This window comes from Zonotrichia leucophrys, chromosome 8 (assembly GCF_028769735.1).
Source record: "Zonotrichia leucophrys gambelii isolate GWCS_2022_RI chromosome 8, RI_Zleu_2.0, whole genome shotgun sequence".
Classification (NCBI taxonomy): domain Eukaryota; kingdom Metazoa; phylum Chordata; class Aves; order Passeriformes; family Passerellidae; genus Zonotrichia; species Zonotrichia leucophrys.
In genome coordinates, this window is record NC_088178.1 from 19,743,854 (window position 1) to 19,770,397 (window position 26,544).

Here is a 26,544-nt window from a genome sequence, read left to right on the forward strand (position 1 = left end):
TACTGTTGTTCTCAGTCACTGTGATATTCTGTGGTGTGGTGAACTCACGAGCAAACCGCTGCTTAACCTGGCAGCCCAGGTCCTGAGAATCCAGAGCTGCGATCTCCTGGCCCCTCAGCCCCGGGGGGGACACGCAGGTCACCTGCACAGCTGGGAGACAAATGGGCTAAGGTGGGATGGGGGTCTGCACCCATCCCCTCTCCAGTTTAGAGAAGATGATCCCCACTTGTTCCTGGGTTGATGGGCTGCATTGCAAGGTGCTCCTGGCTCTGCCTTACAGACTCGCTGACCCTCAGCATATTGTAGGAAACAACCAAAGGGAAAATCCCCTGACCAAGGAACTGTGTGTGACTCTGATTAGCAGATCCTTTAAACTGGATACAGACAAATTCATGGATACCCACAGAAACCCCACTGTTCTTACTTGGAGCTGAGCTCAGATACTCTGACCTGACTCCAGAGAGGGAGCTGCCAACCCCTCAACAATGAAAATGTGGTCACTTCACAAAGTCACATAAAGATGGATTTAGAGGCCAAAGTGTACACGCAACCTATTTCCCAGAAGAGTAGCCAAATTATCCTGCTGATATTCTTAGAAATCCTTGGTATCCTGCCTAACTGCAAGCAAGGAACAGACACATCACCTTTTGGTTTGCTGTCCATCAGCAGGGTAGCACAGAGAGCCATCTCAGACCTTGCCCAGGGGTTGAAGCAAATAGATCAAGCAAGACTCCTACACTTGGGTTCTGCCTGCCTGACACACTCCCTGCCACCCACGCCCTCCACTCACCTCTCCTGCGCCGCAGCCACTGCTGCAGAGGATGCGCGCTGCAGTCGCAGGCCCAGGGGTTCCCTTCCAGAAGGACCTGTGGGACTGTCTCCAACAGCTGCAGGCTCCAAGGGTCCACAGAGACCAGCATGTTGTGCTGCAGGTCCAGGTGGAAAAGAGCCTTCAGCGGCAAAAGGAAAGGGACATCAAGCTCTTGTAAGCTGTTGTTTCTTAGAAGCAGGGTGTGCAAGTTGCCCAGGCCCTTGAAAGTGTCCATGTGGATGTGGGTGATGCTGCAGCTGCTCAGGTCCAGCAGACGCAGCGCCCCGAGGTTGGAGAAGACTGCTGGGCTCAGCGTGAGCTTGGCATTGCTGGACAGGTTGAGAGACTGCAGGGAAGGGAAGTGCTTCAAAAGAGTCCTGTGATGGGGCATGACCAAGGAGTTGAAGGAGAGGTCCAAACTGGTGATGTTTCTTGGAAGGGAACTTGGAGCATGCTGAAGGTTCTTCCCACTGCAGTTGGCCCACCCCTGGGAAAAGAGATGCTGTTTGAGATGGGCTATCCATGATGGGGAGTGTCTCCATAGAGAGACTGCTCAAAGGTTCAAATGTCTTAATTACCCTTGCAGAGTTTAAAAAAGCAAAGACACACACACGTTTAAAAAACACATGAGCTACCAGACTGGAGTGGGCCTAGATAAATGGAGAAAGATGAGCAGGACAGCCCAGGACTGAGAGCAGCTGACTGAAACAGTAAAGGAGGAGCACGCAGGGCTGGAGGAAAAACCCAAACGGATGAGTGCAAAGGCAGCAGGTTGTCACCTCCCTGTCCTTCTATACAGGGCAGTTGTCATACAGGGTCAGTTTGCAGAGGGCCTTCCTTTTCCTCCCCTGGATCCCCACCTCCAGCCCCCTGGGAGCTCTTGTGTGACACAGGGGCATCTTCCCAGCTGGAGCAGGGAAGCAGGTGAGCCTTGCCTGTTGCAAGGGCAGGCAGGAAGCTGACCAGGCTGCAGAGCTATAGGCACTAGGCACCTGTACTAGTTACCTGTGCCTGGAGCAGTTCCCAGGGGCCTGTGCAGGACAGAGCACCAATGCTTCCATCTATGCCACATTCCTGAGGATGCACAGTGGGTAGCCGTGGCTTACTGCTGGCTGGCTGTGACAGTATTGGGAAACAAAACCTTAGGCCAAAGACCACTCACTGTCCCAAAAGACCAGCAGAGCAGGATGGAAGGATGTCAACCCACATGGATGGATTTATTTTTTTTACCAGTAAAACAGGGTGCCCCAACTCAAACAGTTCTGGGGAGCAGACTGCAGCATGGGTTACTCTTGCCTGGGCTTTTAGTGGGAAGGGGTCAAGTTTCCAAACTAAAGCTGCCAGACAGGAGGTCACCAATTTAAGTTTGGTTTGGCAGGCGCAAGCTCCTGCTAAGTACTGTGTTTGGACTTTGCAAACAGAGATGCTGTGCTTTAAGTTTACTGTGGTCCATAGTCCTGGGTTTCTGTGTTGGCTGCATTCCAGACAGCTGAGCTTTCCATTTCCTTCACCTGTCTTTTTATCCTCCTAAATCTCCTATCAGACTCTGCTGTTCCTGCTTGGCAGGGGAACAGATATGCCCTAAAAAACCTCAGGTGCTGAGGACTGGGTTATAATTGGGACAAGCCACAGGGGCACCACATGGGCCCTGTTTGCAGCTCAAACACAGCTGGGCTCAGGGAGGCTTTGGAAAACAGTGCAAACCTTTGGGTGGAATAACTGAGAGCTCAGTGGAAAGGTCAGTGGCCCATGACAGCCACTTTCCTTCATTCTCTCAGCTCCTGCCTGCTGCAGCCAAGCTGCTGGCTGCAGTGCTTGGCCCAGTGGCTGAGCAGTGTTTCCTGCTCCTTGCTGGGTGCTCAGAGATCCTGGCCCCAATCACCCTGGCTCCAGTCACTGCATCACCATGCACTGGGGAAGGGAGTGAGGGGTTGGGATCTCCTCAGGGATGTGACTCATGGCTGCTTGCCATGCACCCCTCATGGGCAGCTGTGATACACCTGCAGCCAAGAGACCCCCACAGTCAGAAATGCCATGACTCAGACAAGGCTCTCCCAGGCCGTGCTCTGAGAACAGGCTGGACAACATGACACGTGGGAGCAGGACAGCCAGGCTTTGGGCATGAGCAAACCACCCCTGTGGCTGGTGGCCACTGGCACAGCACATCTCCCAATTAACTCCGCTGCCTCCCGTGGGTTTTCATCACTCATCTCCTCCTGAGCCGTGCAGAGCAGGAGCTGCCTGCCAGGCCCTGCCGCCCCATGGCACCCCAGCTGTGCTGGCAGGCCCAGGAGCCGGCCCTGCCCACCCCCCTGCTGCCCGCACCGCAGCCCCCACGGCCCCCCTACCTGGTGGTCAAGGCTGCAGGGTTGTCCCGTCACCACTGACCAGGCGCAGAGGAGGCTGCAGACCCAGCAGAGCAGGCAGGTAGGAGCCATTTGGCTCCAGGAAACTTCCGGCCAGAAAAACAAGTCTCGGGGAAAGCTGGGAAGCCGGCAGAGCCGGCCCTGCCGGGCGAGGTGTGGCCGCGGCCGCTCGGCTCAGGGCTGCCACCGAGTCCCCACAGGCCGGCCCCGCACTCAGCAGCGCCCGGGACCCGGCCTGGCTGCCGCCCCGGCCCCGCTCCTCCCGAGCTGGTGAAAGGTGGCGGTGCCAGTTACACATTAACAGCCGCGCCCCATCACCTCCCAGCCGTGTGGCCGCCCGTGATCGGTGATCAGGACTGCGTGCTGAGCTGTGGGTGCCGTGGGGGCTGCCGAGGTGGCAGCAGGACCCTGGGAGGGCTGGGGAGCCTCCAGAGGGAGGAGGGGGCACGGCTGTGGCATCTGCCCTGAGACGCTGCACTGGAGGAGAGCAGCCTGAGCCTGGTCCACGCACCTGGGACAGGGGCACACAGCCAGCCCCGTCGGGGGAAGCTGGGGCTGAGGCAGCAGGGAAGTATCCTACAGGAAAATAAAGGTCTTGCTGGAATTCCAGCAGAAAGGTGTTTAAAGCATGCAGCAAACTGGCAGGTCTCTGGGCCCAGCAGCAGCAGCTCAGTGAACAACACCTGTTCATGAAGGTCCCAGAGGATGGGAGTGCCCCACCACCTTCGGCACCCTCCATGCAGACCTGCCACTTAACAGTAGTTCTCCCTTCCAATCTTGCCATGCAGTCAGTGAAAGTCTGAGAAATCCTGTCAAAGCAGCATCTCATGGGTGTTTGCTGGCATGCCAGACCTGCTCCTGTGCCCATGGGTGATGGGGTAGGTGAGTGGGCAAGGCCGGCAGAGCCACAGGCCAGGCAGGGAAAGAACTGCTACACCTGCTCCTGGCTTTGCCTCTGAAGCAGGAGGGAGCCCCAAGCTCTCTTCCCTGCTCCCCATTCCCTGGTCCCATGCCTGCTCATCGACAGGAAGCCGATTGCCAGCAAGAGCACTTCAGAACTGTCGGCAGCTGGGACAGGATGGCCCCTCCTCCCCCAGCTGCCAAAGGGCCCCTTCACAGCCGCACATCCACCCTTTCCTCAGGGAAAGGGCTTCCCAGCAGCCCGTCCCTCATCCTGTGGGCATGTGCTGGATGCCAAGGCAGCAGGCAGCTCCTGCTTCCCAGCTGCCTAGGCAGGCTGGGGATGCTCAAATACCCTGCTTCCCAAATGTTCCTATGCCTGGTGCGATCAGTCCTTACCCCAACTTTGCAGGGCCTCCCCAGGACCCACTAAGCACATAAAACAAGTATCCAGAGAAGCAGGGCTAGAAAGTGTTGCTGAGGCAGGCCAGTCCACTGGTGGATCTGGAGGGTGGTTGCATTTCCTATCAGGAAATGTATCTGAGCATTATGGTTTCTGGCATGTGGTGCCATGCATTAGAATGTGCAAATGAAAACAAAAAGTGGTATTTTTGTCAGTGTTTGGGGGGCTTTTTGTTTTGTTTTGGTTTTTTATTTTTTAGTATGTTGTGATTCAGCAAAAAAGCTGAGGATCATGAAATTAGCAGATATGCAGGGGCTTGGAGTGTCCTATGGATTGGGCAACTGGAGCTTTCCATGTTGCAGGAGAGCAAGTGCGGAGAGCTGCTTTGGCTGTGCTCAGCTGTGCCTATTTCTCTGGTGCCTCCCCTGGAGACAGATAAACTTAAACTGGAGCTGTAAGGTCCTGGCTGGCCACAAAACTCCCCAGAAAGGTTTCCTACCCTACCTCCAGCCAAAGGAATCTGCACATAGCACAGCTCTTATCCAGGTGCCTCTAGAAAAAAACACAAGCAAACAAATCACATTGGGTCAGATTCCTCAATGGATCACTGAGATCTCCTGGGTATGGCCTGGTGCAGAGACTGACCCCATATGGCTCCCGTTCCACAAAAATTCTGCGCAAATAATCCCATCCTCAAATGGATCCTCCTGAAAGAGGGCATTTCACTGAGTGCACTCCAACTCAGGCTCTGTGTGATGCGCTCCCCCACAGCTGCCAGGGAAGCACAGAATGAGTTGCGCATGTAAGCACACAGCTCTGCGCCTGACTGGCCCCTACAGCCAGTTTCATTTCCCAGGCAAATGGGGGCAGCTGCACCTGGTATCCACCTTTTTCAGATTCTCTCCCCCCTCCCTGGCATGGGGTGGCCAGGCATCTGCACTGTGAGAGCCCCTGCTCACTGCCATCCCTCCCTCAGCATGCCATGGGCACTGCGCGGCCCCAGAGCACTCTGTAAATAGTCGGAAGCGATGAATGGATTTCCCTTTCCTCTCCATGTGTGCTTTAGATTTTTGGCCGGATACAGCATGGGCCCAGGACACATCAAAACATGAGACTCACTCCCTGGCAGCCCTGGCTTTTCACATGGGAACAGTTTGATTTGTGAAGCAGTGTGAGGTTTGGTGTGTGAAGCTTAGGGAGATTTCATGGGGAACGTTTTTTGTTTGCCAGGCAAAGAGCATGGAGCCTGCTGGTGGCTGGCACAGCCTCCATGCTGGGAGTGAGACACTGGGCCTGGGCTATAGCAAGGCCATGCTCTGCTGTGCCCATGCCACCACTGTGCATGGGAAAGCACTTAAGGAAAGCCAGGCTTTCTCTTTCTTCCCTTCCCCCCAGACATGTTTACCACAAACCACAGGGTTTTCTCCTCAGGCAGTGGCCACCCTACCGTGTGAACTGGGCAGCTCGTTGGCGCCCTGCCCGTGCTTCCACTCAGCCCCTTTGAAGCCGGACAGTGTCCCCCGATGGGCCCCGCAGGATGAGTCAAGCCCTGGCACCGCAGGGAGCTCGGCTGGGCCCTCCCTCGCACACCGGAGCCCGGGCGACCGTGCCTTGCACCCCGGAGCTCGACTGGGCCGTGCCTCGCACCCCGAGCCCGGGTGGACCATGACTCGCACTCCGAGCCCGGGTGACCCTGCCTCGCACCCCGGGGTCCGGGCGGGCCGTGCCTTGCACCCCGGAGCCCAGCGGGGCCGTGCCTCGCACCCCGGAGCCCGGCTGGGCCGCGCCTCGCGCCCCGGCTCGTGGCGATGGGAGGCTGAGGCGCCCCGAGGTGTGCGCGGCCTCAGCCTCGCCGCACGCCGCTCCCCGGGGGACAGCCTGTGCAGGGCTGCTCCCGACGGCTCCTGGAGTCAGGGCCGTCTCCAAACAATGGGTGGAGAGCAGGAAACGCCGCATGGGAAACAGGATTTGGCTCCGCCGCCGCCGCCAGCCACGGCCCCTTGGCCCCTTTCCTTTCCCTGCTCCAGAGAGCCCTTCCCACAGCCATCGGCCACGGGGCTGCACCGCGGGGATGGGGATGCCACTGCCCGGGCGGGCTGGGGCATGAGGCGCTCTGAACATTGGACGAAAAGCGGAGTCGTCCTCCTGCCCGGGCTAGGGGCTCAGCATGACTCAGGGAACCCTGAGCACGCAGCCCTAACCCTGGAGGGGTGGGTGGCTGCCTTTCCCTGGAAGAGCTGCCACCAGGCAGGGGATCCCAGCGGTCCCTTGGCCAGCAAGCCCTGCTCCTGAGCATCTGGCTGGCCACAGAGCCAGAGAAACGGGGACATCTCTCAGTCCGTGTCCAGGCTATGCACCACAGGAGGTGGTCCCAGCTCCCCTGGAAGTCAACCAACAGCACGGAGAAGAGATGGGGGACATGGGCAGGGAGCAGCGGACCTGAGCTGCTGCTCACGTGGAGCTCCTAGGAAGCCACAGCCTCCAGCTCTGAGCCCCGTAGCCAGGAAATGCTGGGGATTTTCTGACCTCTGCCAGATTTGGAACAAGCTCCAAGGACATGGGACTCCAGCTTTATCTTCTACTTCTCTTCCCACATCTGGCAGGTAAATTGCTCCTTTTCATATCACTTAAGTGAGCAGCCCCTGCCTCAGGGTGACTTGGTGGGAAGAGGCAGCTGTGGAAGCTCAGTGGCGCCATCGGAGCAGGGTTGGGAGGGAGGAAATGTCCCTTTGTGATCAGCCATTTGGAGCTCTCAGAGGCTCCTGGCTCTCTCTCTCTGACATGGGAGGAGAGACACCCCCAGAATCCCATTCTGATGTATGCTTGGCTCATGCTGGGGAGCTGATCCAGCTGGGGTCTCCAAAAGGAGAGCAGAAATGTGAACCATGTCATCCCAATATGTCTGCAAGGCACCTTGCTTTGCCTTGGCTGTGCCTTCAGGGCTGGGGATGGCAAAAATGTTCTGGAAAGGGGGAGACATCTGGGTGACAGGATCTGGCCCCGAGGCAGGGCTAGTGTGGCCTTGCTGGTGCCCAGCTGTGATGTGCCTGTGTGCTGCCTCACCCCAGGGGCCATCCTGGACATCACCCTGGTTGCCAACGTGCAGAGCCTGTCCCACTCAGACTTCTTCCTCTCCTGCGTGGTGGGGGAGCACGACGTGAGCTACCTGCAGATCGAGCGGGAGAACAAGATCGTGATGACTCACCCCAAAATGAACTTCCAAAACTACCGCAACCGCAGCAACCAAGTCCAGGCCAGGGGCTTCTCCAAGGCTGACCTGGTGGGGATCCTCTACTGCCTGGGGCGCACCCCGAGCGAGCAGGCCCAGGTGGTCTATGTGCACAACAGCCACAATGGTGAGTGCCTTCTGGGGGCAGCAGGAGGCCCCTGCCTGCCAGTCGGGTGCACAGGGGACCTGCCTGCCCTGTGCTGCGCAATCCCAGCACCAGGCCGGGACGTGGGGGGGACAGTGGTGACCCATAAGCTGGGTTTGAGGTCGACCAGCCCTGGTGGCAGGGAGATGGAAGGGAGGTGGAAGGGATGTTCAGCTGGAGGAACATGGTCAAGCCCCATGGAGGAGCCCTCTGTGTTTATAATGAGGCTTGGGAGAAGGGCAAGGTCCAAGAGGAAGCTGAGTGCCCTTGGAGGAGGTTGTGGGGTCTGGAAATCATTAACCAGAGCAGGGGGTAGCCCTTTGGAGCTCTGCCAGCCCATTCCCTCACGACAGGCTCAAGGGGAGGAGGTAGTGCTGGGGCAGATCTTTGGCAGCCTCCCAGGTGCTGGACAAACACCATCCCGGGGCAGCACATCACCGTTCCAGCAGTGGGGCTTGCTGAGAGGCACTGCGAGACTGCACTGTAGCCAAGGGCAGTGCTGGCCTCATCTCCTGCTCCTATTTTGGGCCATAAGAATCCAAAGGGCCTCCCTGGACTGACCAGCAGCAGGGACACCACCTGGGGCAGCATGCTCCCACACTGCCCCTCTGACCTTCCCTCCCTGTGTTTGAGACTTTGCAAAACTGAAATTTTCTGTGATATTTGCCTCAGGATGCTTTCTAGCTCTTTTTTAGAAAGTCTAGCTTAGACAGTGCCCTTTTGCTCAGAATAAGAGGAGGGGATACAAATTTCCCTGCCCATGTTAAGACAGAGCTTCAGCAAGGATATTGAGTGTCTCCAAGCTGGGGCACAGAGGCTGCTGGTGTGACCTAAGCATTCCCCAGGGAGCAGGACTCAGCTTTTGTCCTTGTAAAGAGGCTCAAGCTGAAAAATGGCAGTGGTGCTGTTGGAAATAGAGCTGGATTGTCTGAGCAAGCAGGGTGGCACTGAGGAATGGAGCAGAGGCCAATGGAGACAGTGTGGGAGACATGACCAGCAGCATGGGGTGAGGAGCACAGAGGGATTTCTGCACCCCCAGATGTCTTTGTTTATAAATCATGGATGGAGGTGATGGCTCTGGGGCTCCATGCCTGGGACAATGCTTCCCATGGTGGGGTGTTCTCAGTCAGCCCCCACTCCTGGGTCCACTTAGCCAAAAAATAAAATAGTGCTTTGGAGGAGCCCCTGTGGGAGTTGCAAGTGTCAAAAAGGTGTCTCTTTCACAAGTTTCTAAGAACCTTCTATTGCTCTGTTTAGAGGAGAAGGTAAAAAAATAAAGGAATTAGTAAGCAAAAAATTGACATGTTTGCAGGAGAGCTGGATACAGAACCCACTGAAGTGGCTTGGTGTGTGCCATCTCTCCTGTTTAGCCTGAGAGAACACCAAAGCAAGCCAGGGTGATTAAACAGTGGGTGGGGAATGCTGTTAGAGGAAAGCTGGCAGCTCCCAAAAGGTCATGCATGGAGAAGAACTTAGGAAGTTTGATAAATTTTGGAAGGATTACTGAAAAAACAAAGTAAAGCTAACCAAAGAGATCCTGAGAAGCAATTTCAGAAGTGTTTAAATCTGTCAATAAACTATCTTTTACACTTTCCAGAGCAGAAAGACACCCAGAAAAACAACTGCAGAAAACCAACATTTTAAAAATTTTTGTATCTGTGTGTACAACAGAAAGGTTGGGAAAATTTGCTGGAGGATCTGTCTGAAATGCCACTGTTGTTGGCAGGAGACAGGTGATAAATCACAGAACAGAGTAGCACGACATTGCCAGGCTGGGTGTGCGGTGAGCAAGGCTGTCCTTGGGAAACCAGACCTTCCTAAAACTTCTGGGTAGGGAGTTACAGGCCTGAAAACTCAAGTCAGAACCTGGAAAAATAGCAAAACTGTAATAAAGAGCAGAATATGTGGTGGCATGGTCCCTGAGAAAGAGTTTGCAGTGGTAGGGTCGCTGGGGTGGCAGCAATGACGATGCTGTGAAAAATTGATACTGTCTGCTCAAATTCCTGGAGTAAACTGGGAAAAATCCCTCTCAGAGAGAAACTTTGCACCCAGGGGGTGGCAGGAGTGACCTTTGCATGGGTAAATAACTGACTAAAAAAAGGGAGAGTAGGAATAGGAGCAGTTCTTGTCACACGAGGGAGTTCGAACTGGCATGGCACGAGGTCTTTGCATGGACCTGTGTCACCAGCTGTGGGTGCAGAGCTGAGCAAGCAGCCATGCTGCCTGCTGTGCCTGAGCTGCCTGGGGAGATGATGAATGCACTATGTAGTGACAGAGAGGGGAGAGATGCAGTCTGGGAGGGCTTCAGTGATAGGGGGACAGGCAAATCGGTGTGCACAAATGCAAAGCGTTGCATTTGGGGGTCCCCAGGGAACTGTTGCCTTTTGTTCCAGGGAGTGAGGTGGATTGAAACAGAGTGAGGGCCATATCTGTGAGCCCACCACTGAGGGCTTCAAAGTCCATGGAAGAAAGATGCCAGCTAGAGGGGTAGATGGGGAGGCGATTCTGGGAAATGACTGCCAAGTGTGACCTGTGGTGCCCTTCCCTGGGCGTCTGCAGCGTGTGCTGCTTCCTCCTGGTCCTTGGCCTCAGAGGGGCAGGACACAGGGCTGGATGTGTTTTAGCTCCAGCCTGGCGTGGCTCCTTTTAGTGTGTGCAAGCTGGAGTGCTGCCAGGCTCCAAAAGCCAGCAGCTGCCTGTGTCCTCCTTTGTGTCTGTCCTGGCACGCCCAGGGCTTGGTTTCCCAGGCCTTAAGGTATTTATAGCCCTGTTTGTGCTCAGGCTGGGGTCTGGTTGACTCATGTTAATACTCCAGGAGTTCATTGCTGCTGCACACCCCAGCACCTGGGGAATCAGGAAAACAGCCATGACACGGCTGCTGCTCCTGGGGGCTGGAGTGCAGCCTTCTGCACACTTAATTCCCCTTACCAGCCCTGCTTTCTCTGCCTGCAGCACTCCACACCTCACCAGCAGGCAGGGTGAACCATGCACACTTGTTCAGATGTCACCTCCCCAGACTGCTGCCACCAGCATCCTGTGCAGATGGTGGGCTGGTCAGAGGGCAGAGTGCCAAATCACATTCCTTAGTGTCTGCCTGAAGGGGCTCAAGGGGCCAGGAAGGGAGCCCTGTTCCTGCAGAGCCTTGGGGGTCCTGGGTCCAACACGGAGCAGACAGGGAGATGTGTCATGACATTCCAGCAGAAACATGCCAGGGTGTGTCCTGGTGTGACCAGGTGTCAGCATTGCCCTCGGGTGTGAGTGCCCTCAGGGGGTGACTGCTGTGCAATCTGTGCCTCCTCCTCCTCTGCAGCCCACCTCTTCCCAGTGAAGGCCACACAGTCTGTGAATGTGGCCGAGGCGGCCACCTTCTCTGCCAGGATCCTCAAGAGGAAGGAGACAGATGTTATGTGGAAAAGAAATGGCAAGTAGTTCCAAGAGCAGACACAGGGCTGGAGCTGCTCCCAGCTGGTGCCTGGCACCGGCCCCAGGGCACAGGAGGTCAGATAACCCTCTGTCCCCTTGCAGGCACCTACTACCAAACCACGGACCGGGGCGAGGTGCAGGATGACCACGTTGTCCTGACACTCCCCAATGTCAGTGTCAATGAAAATGGTGTCTACAGTGCCACGTTCATGGGGGACAGCCCTCTGAGGAGTGCCTTCTACCGCCTCATCGTGAGAGGTGAGCAGGGCCCTGGCTGCCTGGGACTGGGGACAGCCGTACCCTGCCCTGTGCCAGGTGGCACTCTGGCCTTCTCTGCTCTCTCTGCAGCCTGCCCTGCGAAGAAATGGGGACCATCCTGTGACAAGGACTGTCCTGACTGTCTGAACGGCGGCATCTGCCACGACCACGTTGGTGAATGCATCTGCCCTCCAGGGTTCATGGGCACCCGCTGTGAGAGAGGTGGGTTCCACCTGCCCAGCACTGGGTGCTGTGCCCAGGGCCTATGTGGGGGCTCTCTTGCACCCCTAGACCTGAGCACTGTGTCTAGAAATGCCATGTTCATCCCCAGTGCCTCCCCACCCTCAGTGCCCTCTGTTTCTGGGCTGGGGCTGGACCAGCCACATGGGTCCCATGTTTCCTCCAGGTGGTGATATGGGGCTTGGGGCACCTGAGCCAGCTCTGTGACATGCACAAACGGTAAGTGCATGGATGAATGGTAAGTGAGACCAGACCATGCTTCTTTTTCCAGCCTGCCAGGAAGGCCAGTTTGGCCGCAACTGCCAGGAGACGTGCCAGAGAGCCCAGGGCTGCCGGGGGCTGAGCTTCTGCCTTCTCGACCCCTATGGCTGCTCCTGTGCCTCGGGCTGGAGCGGCTCCCACTGCGACCAAGGTACAGGGACACGGGTGTCCATCAGCTCTCACCCAGCTGGGCTTCCTCCAGGGCCTGGCTGCTCTCCAGCAGCACCTCTGCAACCCTCTCCTCATCTGAGAGTCAGCACAGGTTGAGCAGTACAGCTGCCTGCATCAGCTGCTTGCTGTCTCTGTGGTCCTGTGCCATGGCCAGGGGTAGCAGTGAGCTCTTCTCTTCCCACAGCCTGTCCCTCAGGATTCTACGGCCCTGACTGTGCCCTGGAGTGCACCTGCCAAAATGGAGGCAGCTGTAACCGCTTCAGTGGCTGTGTCTGCCCTGCAGGCTGGCATGGGCAGCACTGTGAGAAGTCAGGTGAGATTGGCATAGGGCTGTGGCAGGTTTCCATCCCCCACCCTCTAGTGGGTGCTGTCTCCTTCCTCATCAGTGGCTGGGAGGGCCATTGGCTATCGGTCTCGCCAGCTAGTTCAGCAGGACCCCTTGGCTATGGAATTAGGCTCCAAGTCTGTAGAAACCAGGACATAGCAAGGGCAACATCTGGTTTGGATCCCAGCATTATCTGTGCTGAGAGTGTTGCTGAGCCCAGCATGTGGGGTGGGGATCAGGGCTAGACTACAGCATCCATCACCTTTCCCTTGGCACCATCTAGGTCCAAGAAAAGGTGCCAGGCTTTCTTGTAGGGGAGGAGCAGGGTCAGCCCTAATGTTGATTTCTGTGTACCAGACCGGTTCCCCCAGATCATCCAGCTGGCCTCAGAGCTGGAGTTCAACCTGGGCTCAGAGCCCATCATCAGCTGCGTGGCCATTGGCAACCCACTGCCCACCAGGGACAGCGTGGAGCTGCGCAAGGCTGACGGCACTGTGCTCAAGGTACTGCCCCGTGCCCTTGCCCCACCACCATCTCCATGCTGACTATTCCCTCAAGAGTACCTGCAGCTGCTAGGCAGCCTCACACTCATGGGGGCTGAGCCAGGGGCAGCGTGGAGGGGCTGACAGCACCCTCTGTGCCACAGGTCATCAAAACCATCATCGAGCCGAAGCAGATCACCTGCGAGTTTGAGGTGCGGCACCTGACAAAGGCGGACACGGGGCTCTGGGAGTGCCGGGTCTCCACCACCGGGGGCCAGGACAGCCGGAAAGTCAAGGTCAATATCCGAGGTGAGGAAAGTGTGGTGGCATGAGCAGGACAAGCCAGGGTTGCTGGGGGAGGCTGTCAGCATGGTGTGGCAATACCGCCGCTGCGCCTGACTGGGTGCCTCCCATCGTTGGCTACAATGCCAGCAGACAGGTTTGGGTGATTATAAAAGACTCTCCTGACAAAGCTGGAAGGAGCCAAGAGGTGGCAGATGTATTCATGCTCTCTCTACTCCTCGTTGCTCCCAGTCCCACCAGTGTCATTCCCTTCTTCTCCCCAAGTGCCACCAGTGCCCTTGAGCGCCCCCCGGCTGTTGGCCAAGCAGAGTCGCCAGCTCGTGGTGTCGCCTGTGGACAGCTTCTCTGGTGATGGACCCATCACCTCCATCAAGCTCTTCTACAAGCCCAAGGATGACAATTCAGCATGGTCATCCATTGTGGGTATGTGCCTGCAGGGCTGAGGGACACAGATAGAACCTGTGTGTGGGTGGGTGAGGTCTGGGGTGGGCAGATGTCTCCATACCAGGCCCCCTGTGGTGATGCTGAGGAGGATGCTGGTGGCAGGGCAGGCTGTGGATGATGGGCATGGTTTTGACATGTTTTCTTGGCCAACAGTCGACAACAGCGAGAACATCACCCTCATGAACCTCCGGCCAGTGACCGCCTACATCGTCAAGGCGCAGCTTAGCCGGCCAGGGGCTGGTGGGGAGGGCAGCAAGGGTCCCGAAGCCATCATGGTGACTGACTGCCTTGGTGAGCCTCCATCTCCTTGCCCCTGACCCTGACCCTGACCCTGCACAGCACAGAGCCTGAAAGGTCTCACAGCTGATGTGCTGTGAGATTTTGCTGCCTTTTTGTTTGCAGAGCCCACAGTCAAACCTGTGATCGAAGGTTGGTCCGTAGAAGAGAAAAATATGCTTCATGTCACCTGGAAGTTGCCAGGCAACCATGAGCCAGCACATGGGTTCATTGTCCACCTCTTTGACTCTGCAAGGCGGTTGGTCTCTGAGAAAAACATCACGTCCATCTCTGTGCTCTCTGCCCGCATTGGGGGCTTGGAGTTTAACAAGGAGTACAGGCTGGAGGTGCTGGTGTACCACTGCACCAGCCTGGGGCCACCCTCTGACTCTTACAAGGTCATGATCAACAGTAAAGGTGGGTCCAGCAGAATGCTGGGAACTGTAACAGGGAATTACAATGATAAATCAGTTATAATTGTAACAGCAACCATCCCCAGGTCTGTCTGCTCCTTCTCCCATCTCTGATAGAACATGAACAGCTGTTTGGGTAAAATGGGCCCTCCTTTCCCCACTAGATCCTGCAGTCTCCAGCACCAAGGAGCTGAGAAACATCCTAAGCTGAATGTGACATTCGGATCATCCAGAGTGATGGTCACAAACAAATCTGTTCTCTACACCCTTGCTCAAACCCTAATGGACCTATCTATACTTGCAGCCTTTACAATACCCTGTAGCAACTAGTTCCTCTATATCATTATACTTTGCATGAAAAAATACTTCCCTTTTGGTTTGCTTTAACCTTGCTGCCAGATAATTTTGCTGTGGTCACTAGGGCCTGGGGAGACCTGCAGTCCCACCTGTGGGCACACACACACAGCCCCTGGAGTAGGTAGAAGACCATGCAGAGATGGAGCACCAGCGTGACCAAGCTTTCAGGCAACCAAGGGAAAGGCATGCACGAGGCCTTTGGGGGGACCCAAAGTACAGTACAGTACACATTGAGAGGACTGATTGACATCAGGCTTGAGGGATGACAGGTTTCCTCTGCTCTCTGCTTCTAAGAGCTTTGTATGATTTGGAAATATAGGGTTAGGGATGTGGGCAGGCAGGAGAGGTCTCAGAGGAGGTGGTGGGCAGGCAGGATGTGACGGAGGCCTGAAGGAATAAAAAGTCACAAGAGCTAGTCAATACACAGGCATTTAGAGCTCAGATGGTGTGGCTGGAACATTTGGGAGTACAGTCCTGCTTCACTGTGGTACATGGAGAGCACCTCCACCTCCTCCAAGCAGGGGCCAGGGGTCCCTGAAGATCCCTCAAAGCTGACCTGGCTCTGGTTGCCATTGCCATCCACAGGGTCCAATCCCAACAGCAGCACTGAGCCCGGGCAGCACGAGGAGCCCCGTTCTGGGCCTGACACTCTTCTCTCTTGGTCCCAGGGCCCTCCTCCCCGCAGCTGCTCTCAGCAGAGCCCGTGTCCGACACTGCGGTCAGGCTCTCCTGGCAGGTGCCCGAGTACCCCAACGGGGGCATCACCAAGTACATCGTGGAGCTGCAGCAGGTGGGGGGCACCAGTGAACCCCAGTGGATTGACACCGACAGCGGCGCCGAGACCACCAAGATCGTTGGGGGCCTCAATGCCAGCACCAGCTACCAGTTTCGTGTCCGTGCCAACTCCCATGTGCCAGGGGAATGGAGCCTGCCCGTGAAAGCCAAGACCCTCGGGGACGGTGAGAGGGGTGTCCCAGCAGGCAGGGGGCTCACAGCTCTGCTGCAGCTTGGGCTCAGATTCTGATCAGCAAAGAATGATTGGGATGCTTGTGGCAATCTCTAAGCATGGCTCTGAAGCAGCAGCCCAAGACCAAAACTCTTGGTGTCTTAAGAAAACCTGCTCCTCCTAGTCCTACAGGGGCAGGGGTGGCATGATGACATCATGGCACCTACAGAGTGACTCTGCCTTGGGCAGCAGGGGATGTGAATCAAGGGGCTGGGGGAGCAGAGCAGAGCAAGCATGGGAGGAGATCATGGCTTGACCCAAAGCTGGTTGGAGGTCCAGAAACCAGTGGTTCAGTGTCAGGAGCTGGGCTGTGACACTCTCCCCTCTGTGCCACTGTGGCACCAGGAGCTCAGCATGTGGTTATGGTATCTTCATTAGGGATCTTGGTGCTGGGAGAGGGCTGCTGCCACGGTGGTTGGCCACTAGTGCAGGCCAGGCAGGGTTTGACGATGGACCACAACCCTCCATCCCTCCTTTTGGCAGGAGTGCTGAGCGTGCCGCCCAGCCTGGGCAGCCAGGGCACTGAGCAGGCGGGAACAGACCAGCAGCTGCTCTTGGCCATTGTTGGCTCTGTGTCCGTCACTTGCTTCACCATCCTCTTTGCTCTCCTGGCACTTTTCCTCATCAAGAAGAATTTTTTCCACCGGCGCCGCACCTTTACGTACCAGTCTGGCTCGGTGAGTGCCGCCTGCCCCGCCAGGACCGTGTCCCCTGCTCCCCAGGTCCCAGCCCGATCCAGGTCACGTTCCGTAGCCTCCAGCCCGGATGCAGCCAGACCTCACTTCCACATGGAGAGGGTGCGGAGCCCACCCTTGCCCATGACTCCTGTCCTGCTGGGACTGCCGCATGGGCGGGCAGGTGCCTGGTGCCTCTAACCTCACCCGCTTCCATCTGCCAGGGGGAAGAGACCATCCTGCAGTTCAACTCGGGGACCCTGACCCTCACACGCCGGCCCAAGCCGCAGCCTGAGCCCCTCAGCTACCCCATCCTGGAGTGGGAAGACATCAAGTTTGAGGACATGATCGGGGAGGGCAATTTTGGGCAGGTAATCAGGGCCATGATCAAAAAGGACGGCCTGAAAATGAATGCAGCCATCAAGATGCTGAAAGGTGAGTGCTGGGGGAGGCAGGCAGGGTGGGCTGACTGCTGCAGCTGCATCCTGAGCCATGCTTGTGCTGGGGAGCATCAGGAGACATTTTCAGAGAAGTAGAGGAAAGGCCCCTGTTGTTGCCTGAGGTGTTCATCCCTTCTTTGCTTCCAGAGTTTGCTTCAGAGAATGACCATCGGGACTTTGCTGGGGAGCTGGAGGTGCTGTGCAAACTGGGCCATCACCCCAACATCATCAACTTGCTGGGTGCCTGTGAGAACAAGGGTGAGGGCTGTCCCATTCTACCCTGCCCCACAACCTCTGCCCTTGACTCCTCTATTCCTTTCTGCTGGGGAGATCCCCAGTAGCCCAACCTCCTCCTGCGCCCCAGGCTACCTGTACATCGCCATTGAGTACGCTCCATATGGAAACCTCCTTGACTTCCTCCGCAAAAGCCGAGTCTTGGAGACAGACCCAGCCTTTGCCAAGGAGCACGGCACTGCCTCCACCCTCACATCCCAGCAGCTCCTCCAGTTTGCTTCAGATGTGGCCAAGGGGATGCAGTACCTGAGTGAGAAGCAGGTACATCCCAGCAAGCCCCTCAGATCACCCTCTTCCTGAGGCCTGGGAGTTCCCCATCAAGGAATGAGGTCCCTGGGGCCAGCAGGAGGGAGCATGTAGCTCCTGCTAACTGCTCTTCCCTTTCAGTTCATTCACAGGGACCTGGCAGCAAGAAACATTCTGGTGGGAGAAAACCTGGCCTCCAAAATTGCTGACTTTGGCCTCTCCAGAGGGGAGGAGGTCTATGTGAAGAAGACAATGGTGAGGCAGGAGTGAAACATCCCCATAGGGTCTGCACCAGTGTGGTGGGCAGGATGCCCACCATCGGTGTGACCAACCCACCATGGCAGGACTGGCTGGATCACAGCTGTCTTCCCCCCAGGAGGCACCCCTCCAGCCCTGATGGTGGCTCTCTCTTTCCCCAGGGCCGTTTGCCAGTTCGCTGGATGGCCATCGAGTCCCTCAACTACAGTGTGTACACCACCAAGAGTGATGTGTAAGTGCTGCAGGCCAGGGCACCGGGCTGGGGCATGGCTGTGTTACCTCCACCCCTCTCTGGTGCAGTCAGAGAGGCAAGGCTATTGCTCTGGGTGCTGAAAGGGCAGGAGGTGATGCTGGTGCATCTTCCTGAGGAGCTGCTGGCTCAGCCCAAGCCCTGGCTGCCTGTTCCACCCTGGGCTTTGCCCTGTGCCCATCAGCGGGGCACAGCTGGGCGCTCTGTCACAGCCTCGGCTCCTCCCCTTTCAGGTGGTCATTCGGTGTCCTGCTCTGGGAGATTGTCAGCTTGGGTAAGGCTCTTCCCTGTCCCCTGCCTTCACTCAGGTCCCTGTAGGTCTGGTTATCCTGGGGCCCTGGGGGCAACACCCTAGGGACTGTCACCTCCTCAGCCCCGGGTGTCTCTGGCTGCAGGGGGGACACCGTACTGCGGGATGACGTGTGCCGAGCTCTATGAGAAGCTGCCGCAGGGATACCGCATGGAGAAGCCGCGTAACTGCGACGACGAGGTGTAAGTGGACAGAGCCTGGGCTGGTGGTGGCATCACGTAACCCCACTGCCCTACAGGGCTCGCACCAACTTCCAGTACCTTCTGCCTGTTGCCTCTGCATTGTGGCTGAGGAATGGGCCGGGGTCCCGCACCCAAACACCTTTCCTCGGCTTTAGTTTCCTGCCTGCTTCCCCCATCTCCAACAAGGAGCTTTTCTGTCCCCTCTCCTCCCGTGCTCACTGAGCCGCCCACGACTCTCCGCCCCCAGGTACGAGCTGATGCGGCAGTGCTGGCGGGACCGCCCCTATGAGCGCCCTCCCTTCGCCCAGATCTCCATGCAGCTCATCCGCATGCTGGAGGCCAGGAAGGTGAGTGGTGGCAGCAGAACCATGCGTGGGGGTTAACCCCGCCATGACCTTTGGAATGCAGGGACACAACAGGGCATAGTGCCCGTGAGCATGCTAGTGGGGACAGGAGGTAGATGTGGACATGCTCACAACTGGCTCCTAACTGGGGTTCCCCCACAGGCCTACGTGAACATGGCCCTGTTCGAGAACTTCACCTACGCGGGGATTGATGCCACCGCCGAAGAGGCGTGAGGCTGCGCTGGCCCCAGCCTGCTGGAACAGTGCTGTGGGGACAAGGGCCTGCTCGTCCTCTCCAGGCCCAAGCAGCCAAATGGCAGTGCCCCTTTTCAAGAGTGCCTTTCCTGCAGCAGGACTGTGCCGTCCCCTCCCTGGCATGGTGCCAGCCACTAAGAGCCCCACACTGTTGGGACACGCTGGGGTGGCCCCCAAGGACAAGCAGCAGCAGGGTCCTGGCAGCAGAGCAGGCAGGAGAGGGCCTCCCTCAGGAGCCAAGGCACTGCCTAAGCCCACGGACACAAAAGCTTAAACTTTGGTGCAAGAGGAGGAAGCAGCAATACAGCTGCAGCCCTCAGCATGCTCTGGGCCTGAAGTGGTGCCAGGGGTTGTGAGCAACGCTGCTGACATGGGATGGGGCCACCCTGGTGAGTGCAAAAGGACAATGTTGGCCGTGCACAGCCTCCCACTCTGCAGTGACCCTTTGGAGATGTCAGCTCTGCCTTATGGACAATAAAGATCATGCAACAGCCGGGTCCAGAGGAGTGTTGGTGGGTACCCGCCTCTGCCCCACTGACAGCACTGGGGAACAGGATCCGCTGCTGTGGTGGGCACTCCTCATAATCCTGTTCCCACTGGGGTCCTGTGATAATCCCCAGGAATGTCCCAGCATTCCCAGACAAGACCTGGGTCTCATCATGACATGGAGATGGGTTTTCTTAGGATCCAACTGGGATCTTTTCCCACACACACAATTAAGACTTGGTCTTGTCCCCAAACGGATATGGAGAACAGACTATGTCCTTCCTATGCACAGCTGCCACTTGCATGCTTAAAAATTGTTCCTGCAGCTTCCCCTCAGCTGGCTGGTCTTTAAAGGGATGGCCCTGTTCCTCCAGCTGGGTCCTGTGCTCTTTGGTGTGACCTGCAGCTCTGCCCCATCTCTGAGATCCCCAGTGAATCAGTGATGGGGACTGACCCTCACAAACAGCCTGACATGTGCCACTTCTTCTGCACCCCTTCTGCTCCCAGCTGGGGACAGTGTCTGGGGCAGTGTCACCAGTCCTGCTCACACCTAGGTCTTCTTTTTCTGACAAAATTTGTCTGTGGCAAGTTGGGGCTGGCACTGCTCTTCCCTCAATGCCTCTAGTGCTGTCCTCAGCTGCTGGGCTTGAAGAAGCAAACCTGGCCTTGGTGCCCAGGGGACACATGTGCAAGTGGCTCCTTGTGTCCTGGCTGGTGCTCCCTGGGCTGTGCAATAGAGCTGTGCCCTGGCAGGGTGGGAGACCCTCCAGCACCAGAAGTGATGGACTGGTTGAGCATGACTGTGGGACCTCACTGTGCTGGCCCTGCTCCTGCACCACCAGCACGGGCACCTCTGAGGGCTTTGCTCCCTGTGCCTGCAGCTCTGCTCCCAGCACTGCCACAGACACAGTGCTGCTGGCAGAGCTCACCTGGAGTACCCCACTCCTGGGCAGCACAGGACACCACCATGGAGGCAGATCAGCTGTGCCACATCCCGTGCTCCTGTGTGGCAGCAGCCCCAACAGCCTGCCCTGCCCCACACAGGGGCCTCCCTAGTTCCTCGGGGGTTGTTTTTCTTCCTACCCCATCCTCCCACATGCCAGCAGCCACAAGGGCAGGAACATGCCGCCTATCTGATAGGAGCAGTCTCTCTTGGCGCTGTGGCCGGCGGCAGGGGGGCTGTGGCCTTGTGGTTTCAGGCACAGGGAAGTGCTGGTGATGGGGTGGGGGGAGCCCCCAGCCAGGCTTCCTGAGCTGCACAGCCTCCACTTCCCAGATAAAGGTATCGCCTGGAGAGCCGCAGCAGCTCCCAGGACACCGGGAAGGGACGAGTGCGGCACGCGTGGCTCCGGCACACAGGTTGCAGGATGGCAGCCTGCCTGTGCCAGGGCTGGCAGCTCTCACTGCTCCCTGCCATCCTGCTCAGCCTCCGCAGCCCACCGTCAGCCCCTGAGCCAGTGACATCCCAAGGTAGGTCCTTGGGGCTATTTTCTCCCTCAAAGGATGGGCCAGAGAGCAGCTAGAATGCCAGGTGTGGGCAGCGAGCACCTCACAGCAGCCAAAATCTATGGGATTGGGAAGGGGCCATTCCAGGAGGGTGTGCAGGGAGTGTTCAGGGTGAGCAATGGAGTGTGCTTCTCACCTGTGGGACACCCTGAGAGGTTTGGAGTAAATGAATATCCATGCTCTCTGCAAGCAGAGCTTGGCTGCCCATGGGCTGCCCCTGAGGATGGCAGCCTGGTGCTCCCAGTCCTGCTGAGGTAGCAGAGGGGCTCCTCACTCATCAGAAGTTCTCAGAGTTATGAAGTGATGAGGGTTTGAACAAGACTCAAGTTAACATCTGATGGCACAGCTCTGCACCACGGGCAATGCAGTGGCACTGCCAGGCTAACCCCAGAGCTCCTGGAGCCTTGCTGTCATGATCTTATTGTCCTGCTGGACATGCTCATCTTAGCTGATAGCTGGCCCCAGTCTGGCACACTGCACCTGCCAGAGCCACTCCCCAACTTTGTCTCATTTCAGAATGAAATCATGCATTCTTTAAGCGCCTCTTTAGCCCCTTTAGAACCTTCTGTAACACCATAAAAAACATGATTGAATAAAACCCTGTTGATCTCCTGCTTGTCTCTCCAGCCCCACCCCAGGTTTCTGGCCAGGATAGACTTGGGAGCACATTTTGAGTCACCCCCATAGGGGCAGTGGGACGAGGGTCAGGGTTGGACTCTGCCCACAGCCTCTGCAAAAGGGCTCTGTGCCTTGAGCCCTCCACTGGCTTGGCAGCACTGCCCAAGCATGGCTGGTGGGGGCTGCAGATCTGGGCAGCTGCCCTTCCTAAGAAATGGGCTGTACTCAGAGATGCTCTGATAGCCCACAGGACCAGGGTGGGCTCCCACTGATGCCGTGGGTCCCTGTGCCACCAAGCTGCTGGGACCTGGGCACTTCATCTCCTGGTGCTCGGAGCTGGGTGAGGCCATGGAGCCAGCATGAGGCCTGGGGTGGGGTAATGGAGGAAAAAAGAGAAAAACGCGTGGGGGGCCTGTGGCAGAAATGGGACAACGGGAATGGGGAAGAAGGCAACACAGGGCTGGGAAATGAGGAACAGGGCTGGGGGGGATCAGGGCAAGAGAAGGGACAGGGTGAGCAGAAGGACATCAAGAAGGTGGCAAGAATACTGGGAACTGTGACTTATTCTTTGCCCAGGGTGGGCTCAGCTGGCAGTGTTAGCAGAGAATGGATTTACTCAGCAAATGCAGCGGACATTGGCAGTGGGATTGTGGGGTCCCAAAGCTGGGGGCAACCTGTGGGGAAGGCAGCAAATGCCGGTAGGAAGAGGAGGAGGAAGAGGGCTGGAGCAGGTCACAGGGCAGAGGGAGGGGGGGAGAAGAGACTGCTGAAGCAATGCTGGGGACAGCAAGACCACCCCTGTGCATCACACATCTGCACCTTGGGGTTGTCCCTCCTTTCACAACAACAAGGGCAGACACCCATATGGCAGCAGAGTTACCAGTGCTTCAGACAGAGATCCTGCAGGGTGTGATGCTCCAGTTTGTCTGTGTAATGACAGGGAGCACAGCTTACTGAGGGGGACAGCCATGCCCCCAGGGCAGGGGTTTGGGCATCCCCCCTGCTCTGGACCACATGCCCCCACACCAGCCCCCAGGCCCTTTCCCTTTCCCTGGGGTGCTGGTCCTCCTTATCTCACTTCCGTGCACCTTCCGGCATGAGCAGGGCAGGGGTGCTTCCCCCTGATCGCTGGGCCCTGAGCTCCCCTCCGACCGCAGGGCTATTTCGGGATGTTTGTTTGTCCTCAAGGACCTCGTGTACTGAGGAGGGGGCGTGGTGGGGCGGGCCGGAGCCCTGCACCAGCCAGCACCCCGGTGCCAGCCAGCATGGGTGCCATGTCCCTCCCCAGTGTGCCAAGCTGGTGGAGAGCACCCGTGCCACGGCCATGCCCAGGCTGCCCCGCATGCCTGAGGTGGAAGCAGGTGAGATGGGGATGGGTTTGTGCCCAGGGGCTCCTTCATGGCCACACTCCTCCCAGACGCTGCACTGCTAGCAGGCGTGTCCGAGGGCATCCTCTGTTTCTCCCGCTGCTTCGAGGATCTCACCTGCTTCTGGGACGAGGAGGAGACAACAACTGGGATGTGCTACTTCTACTACTGGTACAGCAGGTAGGAGATGGTGGGGGCACAGCCCAGCCTCCTCCTTGCTGCACAGAGAGCAGAGCATCAGTGTGTCACAGCAATCTGGGCCATCCCAGTGGCTCCAAGCTGCAAGGAGAGATGGAGAGCCCACAGAAGGTATACAGCAGCCACTGCACACCCTGCAGCAGGGCTGGGGCCTGGCTGTCCCTCAGTCCCATGAGGACGGTGCCCTGCAGTGGATTATGGCACGGGAAAGGAGCTGGTGACACCGAGGTCTCTGTGCTGTGCCCCACATTTCCTCTCCTCAAGCTTGGCCCGAGGCAGGAGGTGTGAGGTGCTGTAAGATCCCGCTCTCCGCTCCTCAGGGATGTGCCCACAGCGTGCATGGTCTCCACGTGGCCCCGTGGGGCTGGCGGGAAGCGACATGTCTGCGTCTTCCCCAGCCAGGACGTGCGGCTCTTCACCCAGCTCCACCTCCGCGTCCTGGATGCCACCACAAACCACACCAAGTACTGGCGGGAACTCAGTGTGGACGCAGTGGGTGAGTCCCCTTCACTGGGCAATGCCCTGTGACAACAGGACAGTCCCCAGGTCTGGGTCCCCTGACCTGCCTGCCACGGGGGCTGGCAACACCGTGAGTGGTGGAGCCTGGGAAGGGACTTCCACGTGTCCCCCAGCAGGAGCAGGCATTGCCCGGACTGAGGCTGCTGCAGGAGGACAAACACCCTGGTATGTTCTCTGCAGGTCTCATTGCTCCCCCAGTGAACATCACTGCCCACTGGGCCGGGGCTGCAGGGCAGCTCTGCGTGTTGTGGCAGCCACCCCTCGCTGACTTCCCGAACTTCTTCCTCTACGAGGTGCAGTGCTGCCCTGCCAGCTCCCCAGGGGTGCCCTGCAGCACCCCATTGAACCCCGGGGGGCAGCACCCTGGGGACCCCTCCATGCAGTCAACTCTCAGCACCCACACACCCAGGGCAGCCTCCCCAGCATTGGGACAGGTACATAGAGGTGTCAGGGATGGGCAGCGGGGTTTGGAGCCTGCAGTTGCTCCTCAGCATGGCCCCTCTCTTGCAGAGGCTGGTGCAGGCCAACACTTGGGTGGTGCTCCGGGACCTGGAGCCAGGGGTGAGGTACCACATCCAGGTGCGCAGCAAGCCCGACGGCACCTCCATGGATGGTGTCTGGGGGCCCTGGTCGCAGGCTCTAGCTGCAGAGACACCACACTCCTCCGGTGAGCAGCCATCCCCTCTGCAGGGGTGCTGACAGAACAGCAGGGAGACACCCCTGGGGCTGCAGGGGTTGGGGGTCCTGCTGTAGGCAAGGTGTGACTCTCAAGTTCTGGGGGCCAAGGGGAAGCAGCCCCCTCCCTGTCCTGGCTCTCCCTGCCCAGGAGACATCGGGCTGTCCTGCAGTACCCCTGACCTGCGGCACATGCGCTGCGAGTGGAGCTGGGACCCTGCAGAGCCCCACAGCGCCCACCAGCTCTTCTACCGGCCACCTCCGAGCGGGGCTGGCACAAGGTAAGGGGCATGGCAGGCAGGTGGCACTCAGGCAGGCACATCCCAGGGAAAACTGTGTCCCAATATCCCACACTGGGCCCCATACCCTGCTCTGTCCTGCCCTTCCACCACTAATCTCATATCCCCTCACCACATTGCACCTCCAACTACAAGCAGTAGCTTTCCTGGGGAAGAGCAGGAGGAATGCTGGCTGTGGGTATGCTTTGGTGGGACTGACTGGCTCCCCACTCCTCCCACAGGGAAGATGCATGGCAACAGTGCGAGGAGGTGAGCAGGGGGGCACAGGGCACCTATGCCTGCACCTTCCAGCCCAAGGCTGGCAGTGCCGTCTCTGTCCTGGTGAATGTCACCAGGACCCACATGCTGCCCACACTCAGCTACTTCAAGGAGCCCTTTTGGCTGCACCAGGCTGGTGAGTCCCAGTGCCACCACAGCCCCTGTCTGCCTCACAGGGGACACAGTGTCCCATGTCCCGTTTCACAGGAGCGACAAATGCCTATCCCCAACACCAACAGTGCTCACAGATGCCCCACAGCTTGTGCAGGCAACAGTGTCGCAGGGCCGGCTGAGCCTGCAGTGGCTGCCGCCCCTGGAGCTGCTGGCAGAGCAGCTGGACTACCAGGTCCGCTATGCCACGGAGAACAGCCATGACTGGAAGGTAAGGCCTGCCCAGGGTACCCCGAGCAGCGCTGCTGACACATGGCAGGCGCGGGGTCGGGCCAAGCGGGACCCGCCCCTTGGTGCCAGCCCACAGCAGCCGTGCCTCCAGCTCGGCTCTGCCCCGCAGGTCCTGCAGGTTCCCCGAGCAGCGAGGAAAGAGGTCCTGGACCTGCGGCCAGGCTCCCGCTACCACGCGCAGGTGCGGGCCCGGCCCAGCGGGCCGTGGTACCGGGGCAGCTGGAGCGCCTGGTCCAAACCCGTTGTGGTTGATGCCGTGGCCGATGCGGGTAAGGGGCAGGGCTGGAGGCCCTGCCGAGTGCAGGAGCCACTCGGCTGACGGCAAGAGGCGGAGAGTGCTGCAAATGGGGTGGGGAGCACGGGGCAGGGGGCTGCGAGGGGCTCAGAGTTGGTGGGTCTGGGAAGGGCTACAGTTCTGGCGTTCCTCCTCTGATGCAGGCTGGCTCATCCCCAGTGTTACGGTGGTGCCGCTGCTCTTCTCAGCAGTGCTCCTGGGGCTGCGCTGCACCTTCCCCTCCTTCTACAGGTAAAGGGCTGTGCCGGGGGCAGGGGGGGGGGGTTTCCAGCACCAAGCCTGGGCACCTTGCACGGGGCATTAGGGCACTTCAAGTCTGAGGGTAATGCGATGCCCCTTCTTCCGTACCCAGCAATGTGAAGCAGAAACTCTGGCCGCCCGTTCCCGACCTGCACCGTGCTCTGGGCAGCTTCCTCCAGGAAAGCAGCAAGCACGGCCAGGTGAGTGGGTGGACAGGGCGGCTCAGCTGCTCCCGGAGGCAGCTCGAAGGGCAGCCCCTACCCCGTCCACTCCGTGTCCCCCCAGGCCAGCGCCTTCGACAAGCAGCCGCCGGAGGAGGCCGTCCTGCCCTGCCTGCTGGAGGTGCTGCCCGGCCCGCGGCGTGAGGCGGGCCCGCCGCCGGAGCACGCTGGGGGCCGCATGTCCAGCACCGACATCGCCAACCAGTCCTACCTGCTCATGAGCGGCTGGGAGCCGCGGGCAGCCACGACCGCCCCCACCCTGCCATAAACTCATGTGTCCCCCGAGCCCCCGCCTGGTCCCTCCTGCGCCGCCCCGCCCCCGGCCCGGATCGCCCCGCCCCAGCAAGAATGCTCCGCCCTCGCCCCGCCCCCGGTCTCGCCCCCTCGCTCCACG

At 58.4% G+C, this 26,544-nt stretch overlaps 3 protein-coding genes across 6 annotated transcripts in view; 2 read left to right on the forward strand and 1 right to left on the reverse strand.

The window, feature by feature from the left end:
- Positions 1–26,544, reverse strand: part of C8H1orf210 (chromosome 8 C1orf210 homolog) — a 36,186-nt gene that overhangs the window by 1,187 nt on the left and 8,455 nt on the right. Inside the window, exons 1-3 of one of the 3 annotated variants that reach the window (XM_064719404.1) lie at positions 3,160–3,626; positions 791–1,298; positions 4–150 (exon numbers count right to left, since the gene is read on the reverse strand). In XM_064719404.1, coding sequence (XP_064575474.1) covers positions 4–150; positions 791–1,298; positions 3,160–3,249 — 745 coding nt within the window. In that variant the 5' untranslated portion in view covers positions 3,250–3,626. Of the gene's footprint in view, positions 1–3; positions 151–790; positions 1,299–1,671; positions 1,936–3,159; positions 3,627–26,544 lie in introns of those variants that run through there. The other 2 variants (XM_064719405.1, XM_064719406.1) reach the window with 2 other exon arrangements.
- TIE1 (tyrosine kinase with immunoglobulin like and EGF like domains 1) lies at positions 6,291–19,562 on the forward strand. Of its 2 annotated transcripts, none has more exons than XM_064719482.1 (23): positions 6,291–7,083; positions 7,549–7,836; positions 11,165–11,275; positions 11,380–11,535; positions 11,626–11,757; positions 12,047–12,187; positions 12,392–12,520; positions 12,890–13,035; positions 13,179–13,323; positions 13,582–13,740; positions 13,915–14,052; positions 14,164–14,454; positions 15,476–15,766; positions 16,297–16,610; positions 16,712–16,922; positions 17,075–17,185; positions 17,292–17,482; positions 17,609–17,722; positions 17,887–17,957; positions 18,209–18,249; positions 18,371–18,467; positions 18,715–18,814; positions 18,974–19,562. In XM_064719482.1, exons 1-23 carry the CDS (start codon positions 7,038–7,040, stop codon positions 19,043–19,045), a joined length of 3,495 nt encoding a protein of 1,164 aa, XP_064575552.1. In that variant the 5' UTR covers positions 6,291–7,037; the 3' UTR covers positions 19,046–19,562. The 2 variants fall into 2 exon arrangements, with proteins under 2 accessions (XP_064575552.1, XP_064575553.1); XM_064719483.1 differs by having other exon boundaries at positions 6,292–7,083; positions 16,297–16,490.
- On the forward strand, positions 19,696–26,534 carry MPL (MPL proto-oncogene, thrombopoietin receptor). The gene is made up of 12 exons (XM_064719487.1): positions 19,696–21,022; positions 23,094–23,223; positions 23,562–23,737; positions 23,941–24,194; positions 24,271–24,427; positions 24,587–24,716; positions 24,956–25,128; positions 25,232–25,374; positions 25,504–25,663; positions 25,833–25,920; positions 26,042–26,129; positions 26,215–26,534. The coding sequence occupies exons 1-12, from the start codon at positions 20,920–20,922 to the stop codon at positions 26,416–26,418; spliced, it is 1,806 nt and encodes a 601-aa protein (XP_064575557.1). The 5' UTR covers positions 19,696–20,919; the 3' UTR covers positions 26,419–26,534.

Coding starts and splice junctions, on each gene's coding strand:
- TIE1 (XM_064719482.1), top strand. CDS start 7,038: ATGGGACTCCAGCTTTATCTTCTACTTCTCTTCCCACATCTGGCAG. Junction 13,324..13,581: donor AGTCAAGGTCAATATCCGAG/GTGAGGAAAGTG, acceptor CTTCTCCCCAAG/TGCCACCAGTGCCCTTGAGC. Junction 17,186..17,291: donor GGGTGCCTGTGAGAACAAGG/GTGAGGGCTGTC, acceptor CCTGCGCCCCAG/GCTACCTGTACATCGCCATT.
- MPL (XM_064719487.1), top strand. CDS start 20,920: ATGGCAGCCTGCCTGTGCCAGGGCTGGCAGCTCTCACTGCTCCCTGCC. Junction 21,023..23,093: donor TGAGCCAGTGACATCCCAAG/GTAGGTCCTTGG, acceptor CACTCCTCCCAG/ACGCTGCACTGCTAGCAGGC. Junction 25,375..25,503: donor AGAACAGCCATGACTGGAAG/GTAAGGCCTGCC, acceptor TCTGCCCCGCAG/GTCCTGCAGGTTCCCCGAGC.